General features: G+C 48.2%; 1 protein-coding gene across 1 annotated transcript in view; it reads left to right on the plus strand.

Annotated features, from left to right (window-relative positions):
* Window positions 1-6108: 6108 nt before the first annotated feature.
* The window catches only part of PTTG1IP (PTTG1 interacting protein), a 28168-nt gene continuing 28001 nt past the window's right edge, over window positions 6109-6275 (plus strand). Inside the window, exon 1 of the mRNA XM_004384796.2 lies at window positions 6109-6273. Coding sequence (XP_004384853.1) covers window positions 6179-6273 — 95 coding nt within the window. The 5' untranslated portion in view covers window positions 6109-6178. The remainder of the gene's footprint in view (window positions 6274-6275) is intronic.

A 6275-nucleotide genomic window follows, 5' to 3' on the forward strand; every position in this document is an offset into this window, starting at 1 on the left:
ATGGGTAAAGGGAGTTCCATGTCCTGGTCAAGGGTAACCTACTTCCGTCGAGCAGACCCCGACTCGTGGCCACCCCGTGGGTGTCAGAGCAGAGCTGTGCTCCAGAAGGCTTTTGGTGGCTGGCTTTTCAGAAGTAGATTGCCAGGTCTTTCTTCCGGTTAGTAGCTGAGCATTTAAAACCCAGGAAACTAATAACCCCTTGCAGGGGTGGAGGAGTCACACCGGGAAGACACATCTCACATCATCCCTTAATCCAACCCTGGAAAATGGGCTTGGCCAGTTGGCGCAGCCCCTCTCCCTCCCTCCAGCCCTTTCTCCACTCCAGCACCTGGGGCCTCTGCTGACTTCCAATTGCCTATTGGCTAGGAGTTCCCGCAGCCCCCAGGCCCAGACCTTTCAGCTCCCTGCCAAAGTTCTAGGCTCTCAAGCACTTTCTACGTCCGCAGTGAAGCAGAATATGCCCTCCCTCCCCAATGTTAATGATTGGGAGGGTTTAATGTGTTACCCTGCACAGGTAACAGATTCACTCTTTATGCAGCCTCTCTGGAAATAATTCTTTAATCTACTGAAGAATGTAGACGTGATGATAGAAAAAATTAGACGGCGTCGATACTCTACGACTGAAGAAAACCGAAGCCGGGAAAACATGTCCTGCTGTGATTGTATAATCAGTGGCTGGAGGAGTGTTTTTCTGCACAACTCCAGGGCAGGGCTGCTGGCTCGCCCTTGAGTGGACCACAAAGGGCTTTGACCTTGCTGGTCAGAGCTTCTGGACAGCCCTCCCCGTTGCCCTGGGGGCTGGCTATCATCTTTCCTAAATGGACACCATTGTGATTTTGTTAGAGGATGGGTGCCTTCATGAATCTAATTCCTTAACAATCTTACTGGAAAAGCATATGCCCTTTTACTTCCAGAAGGCTCTAAGGGATCATTTTCTGTTTTTGTAAAAAGTCATCACCATTTACACTCACACAAATTATACGTGTCGGGTATACTTACATTATACACAGTTTATACTTACACACATTATAGTGTCATTTGCTCATTCCTATGCCCTTGAAGCATCTTTGACATTGAAGACATATCTGCAGACTTTAGATGTATTCTTTTAAGTTAAATACTGTTGTCCCCTCCTGCCCCTTCTTATAAATCTTGACTTCTATTTGGGCAACACTGGGACGTGGGCTATAATTACCAAGGATTTTTTGAACTTCTGTGTTGTTGAATTGTCCCAAGACTCACTGGTGATGCCATTGTTTAAAATGTAGTGGAGTTTATTGTGTCTTGCTTAATATTGATGCACGCCTAGTATCCACTGACTATCATTCGAATAGCTTGGGTGTGGCCGCGCTGTTAGAAGAATATTGGTTTCAGGTGCCATGGTTCTAAACCCAAGCTTGTGTTTACTCTGTTTCCTGTGGCCAATGAATATTTTAACATCTTTTTATATATTAGACAATCCAAAGGAAGATATAAAGTATTTGAGCTGAAGAGGTCGGTCAAAGTCGGTGTTCACTGCCACGAAGGGCCTTTTACTTCCATACTTTCATTTCATGATGAGTCAAAACAGAGCTGAAGACTGCTCCCTAAAAGACCCCAAAACTCCCGCTATGGGTCAACTAAACCAGTTGCCGTCCAGTCAACTCCGACTCATGGCGACCCCTTGTGTGTCAGAGTAGAACTGTGCTCCACAGAGTTCTTGGTGGCAGATCTTTTTTTTTTTTGGAAGTAGATCACCAGGCCTTTCTTCCAAGGTGCCTCTGGGTAGACTCAACCCTCTAACCTTTCCACTTAGCAGCCGAGTGTGTCAACTGTTTCCACCACCCAGGGACTCCCAGGAGTGTATACACTCCACATACCAGGAAGGGTAATGCACCCATCAGAAATCACACTTTTAAATGTTTATTTAATGACTTGAGAACAATATTTTTAAAAAGGAAAATTTGGGCTTCCAAACAATATCCCCACGTCATGGCAAAAAAGTAAGTACTCAGAATATTCCGTGTTTCTCTCTGGGTGGACTGGAAGCTCCAACCTTTCGGTCAGCAGCAGAGCACACCGACTGTTTGCACTACCCCGGGCCTGTGTTTGCACGCAGGGAGTCTTCCTGTGCAGGCACGGCCCCCTGTACCATGCAGGAGACTCCAGCCAGCTTCTCCAGGACCTGTACGAGCTCCAGGTCTGCTCTGAAGGGCAAGGGGCGGACGTTCAAGCTGGGCTGTGACCTACCACCCCTGGGTACTGTCTGTGTTTGATCTCGGTTAGTATTCTCAGCAACACAAGGAGGTGAATGGTGTTGACTGAAGCTCAAGGAGGCTGAATAAGTAGGTCAAGCTCACGGAAGTAGAACTGGTAGCATTGAGGTTTGAGCCCCTGATGCACCATTCTATGGCCCTGTGATCTTCTAGGTACAGCTTGCCACTATTGTAATGACGGGGCTGGATGAGATGACGCCGTTAAAAAAAAATATTCTGACAAAGTTAATTTGATAGCGTTCATTTCGGTTTCAGGAAAGGTTCATGAACCAGCAGCATGGCCTCAGTGTAGTGAGATGTGCTCCACCGGACAGAGAAGAGGTGGGAGTTTTTTAAGAGATAAAGGCAGAAAGAGAGAGAGAAACAAAACATCTTTCATGTATCGTAACATACCATTAGGTCATAGAAGAGCAGGGCATATAGAAAGCCTAAATGTTCCAACTTACCTATTCAAAAGGGTCTGTAAGTCTGAACTAAAATGTTTAAGGGATCAAGCAAATGTGCAAGCAAAATGTGGGTATAAACAGGTCAAAAGCAGATAGGAATTTCAAAGGAGCCTCCTTTCCCGCCCCTTCCTCCCCAAGCGGAACTATCCAAGCCCTTTAACTCTTTTAAAAAGCTTCTTCAACTCCAGCAAGCCTGGAAAATAAAATACAAATTTGACACTGTTTTAGGTCCTTGGACACCAAAGGAAGCACAAATGCACAGTGTCCAATAGTATCCTCCTGGTCAAAGCAATGCTTTCCCCACTGGCCCTGGGGGTTGAGGGCAGGTTAAAGTCTAACCACATTGAGGCCCTCTCCTGTAGCATTTCTAGAAGATTCTATAGGCCACACAGCTGAATTTTCACATCCTGGACGAGAAAGAGGGATGCTCGATCAGTCTGGTCTGTGCCTGCCTACCAGGTCTCAGCTCAAGAGCAGCCTCCTTCCCAGGTTACACCCCAAAGTACACCCTAATGCTTCCCTGCCACCTTCAACGGGCGAGGTAGGCATGGGACAGCAATGAAACATGACTTTGGGGGCCTGAGGACGATCAAAGATGGCAGGCATCACTAATTGATCCCAGCACTGCTCTTCCTGAGCCAGGGGAAAGCTTTAGACAGACACAAATAATTGATCTGAGTAAATTTTCCCTGAACAAGTCCCAGATCCACTGAACAATTTCCAAATCTCCATTCCACTTTGGCTACGGAATCATAAACAGAAAGCAACTGAACTCATTTGTGTGTTTTTATCGTTTGTTCTGTCAACCAGAAATGACCAGAACCAGTCTAGACTAGTTTCTCCCTGTAAACGTTACTTAACTGGTATTTGCCAAACCCACATACTCTTGAAACTTCAACATAGTACAGCCAAACACCCTGCACCTTTTACAAAGGAAAGAAAGGACATGTGGTCAGATTACAATCTTGCCCTGGCTTTGAAAGGATCACCTCTTTGCTTAAACGATAATTTTGCAAAAGCTGTCCCCCTCCCCCTTTTTTCCCCAACTAACTTCCTCAAATCATGTAATAAAAGAAGACCATTATCTTTCTCTAATTGAAGTCTTTGGTATATCCTCTTGAGTGCCAGGCTTCCTTGCTGCAGGAACTAGGTTTACTCGCAAATGAAATCTTTCATAAAATTTTTGTAACTCAGTTCCAGAATCTGTTATCCAACAGTTATGTAATCTTAAAGAGAAGCTGGGTTTTTTTTTTTTTCTTTGTTTGTTTTCTTTTTAAATCTACCCAACTTAAGTATACTGAACGACACAGTCCAATACAAAAAGGGCATTAAGTCGTGGGGGGTGAGCAGTGAAAAGAACGTGAGCGTCTCTCCATCAGAAGCCAAATATTGATCCTGGCAACGACGAACATTTAACTCAAGTCGGGGTGAGATTGCAGTATCCATGAGAAAACAAGGGACAGAAAAAGAATCAAAGCTTATCTTGGGAATGTAAACGATAGTTTGGGTAATAAAAGTTTAAAGCAATTTTGAGCTTGTTTTGAATGTTCTTTATGTATATAAATAACTAAATGCTCAAAAATCACAATATGAACATTTGATGAAGATCTAAGGAGGAAAGTTAAAGGGCAGGAAGAATAGAGTAATTCTTTATTTGCATGTGGCAGTTTGAACCGGCGATCGTGTGACCTAAGCTAGGTTAAGGTCACCTTGACATTGTGGGTGACAATAAAATCAAAGTTATGGTTCATCTGTAACTTTGTTAAGAGCAACATTTTAAAATTTAGCATTAGCAGTATCTCAGCAGGGGTTCCCCGATAGTAGAGCCTGAGACAGAGGTGTGGGAGCATGTGGATTATTGGGAGGTGAGGGACAGGAGAGTGAGCCTGGGACAGAGAGCGAGCACCATGAGGATGCATCATCCGCCACCACTCCTCCCCCAGGCAACTGGGGCTGCATCCTGAGGGTCCTTCCAGGAGCCAGGGAACTGTCCGTTGGGGGAACTTGTCCATCGACTCCCGACCGCCAGTGGTCAAGGAGACCTCCAGGAGTTAATTACATCAGAAACTTCCCAGGCTGGATGTGAGGCCACACAGAAGTGCTGCCTGGCTGTCTAGGGGAAGCTGGGACGTTTCTGAAGGATCACTGCAGCAGTGGCTGAAACGGCCAGGGTCCAGGTGATGGGCAGCATGCACAGAGCAGGTGCACACGAGTGTCGGGGGTTGCGGAGGGGGCATCTGGGACCCGCTCCAGAGTGACCAGCTCCCGAGTGACCTGCTGCAGGCCATGGACAGGCACCGCTAGCTCAAGCCTGAGACCTGGGAGCAGTGGCGTCACTAGGGATGCTGTCACCCAGTGCGGGAACTCATGTTGTCACCCCGCCGGTAGCCTCCTCCCATACTAGACCATACAGAATCCTTACTCATGTTTTTCGTACTAATATTACTTGTAAATTGTAATTCCCATGTATCTCTCCTTCTTCTCTTTTAATTACTACTTCATTCTCAAAAAAGTTACTGATACAGCTTCACAAACACTAATTATCACAATATTGTAGCTAAAACACCAGAAATTTTGACAAAATTAGGGACCATAGAAACACCGGGCAGTAACAAAAACAGCGCCTGCTTACAGAGGTGCAGACGAAACCGTGTGATTCCAAGCGTCACTGCAATTGAGTGATAATGACAGCTCTGACAGCCGCACATTAGAAGGTTCAAAAAGGAAATTAGCATAGAGTTTTAGCCTTGTAGGTATACTGATACACGGAAGCTTGGCTTATAAAAAATCTTTTTGTTGTTATAACTAACTACAGGGGTATTTTTATAAAAAATACATTTTGGCTGAAACGCTGCCCAAAAATTGTACAGACGGTCATTTTGGTGTCACCCCCTCTGACAGTGTCACCCTGTGCTGTCCTACCCCCCTACAACTCCCTAGTGACGTCACTGCCTGGGAGCGCTGAGCGGTATTAGCAAGCACCGAGGCCACCCGCTCCATCAGCGGACTGGGGTGCCCCGGGGAAAGGGGTAGGGGCCGGGATGAAAGTGCTTAGGATGGGAGGGTCCGAGACGGGTCGAGGAAGGGGGTGCCCGGGACGCTGGTTCGCAAAGGGGTATGGGAGCAACCGGGGAAGGACGGTAGCGTAACCGGGCTGAGGCGACCTTCCCGACTCCCTCACCACTTTAGGGTCAAACCCAAGAAGCTACCCACACGGTCACACAGCCCCTCCCGCGACCCGCCGCCGTCCTCCGTCGCGCATGCGCACTGAGCCGCAGCCGACTCAGGGGGCGGGCCGGAGGCGGGGGGCGGGGATGGGCAGAGCTGCGGCTGCGCACTGCGCGGCGAGGCCCGCCCGCCCGGCCAGTTTCCGGCGCTCCGGCTCTTCCGGGCAGAGATCGCTGGCCTGGCGTTGGAGACGGAGCTCTTCCTGTCCGACTGACCGACCGACGACTGACGACCCGGGCCCGAGCGACCATGGTGATCGGCGGGGCCCGCGGGCCGGCGCCGCGCTGGGCACTGCCCCTCGGCGGCTTGGCGCTGCTCCTGCTGCTCCTCCCGGCGGCCGCCGCGC

This window comes from Trichechus manatus, unplaced genomic scaffold (genome assembly GCF_000243295.1).
Source record: "Trichechus manatus latirostris isolate Lorelei unplaced genomic scaffold, TriManLat1.0 scaffold00128, whole genome shotgun sequence".
NCBI lineage: Eukaryota > Metazoa > Chordata > Mammalia > Sirenia > Trichechidae > Trichechus > Trichechus manatus.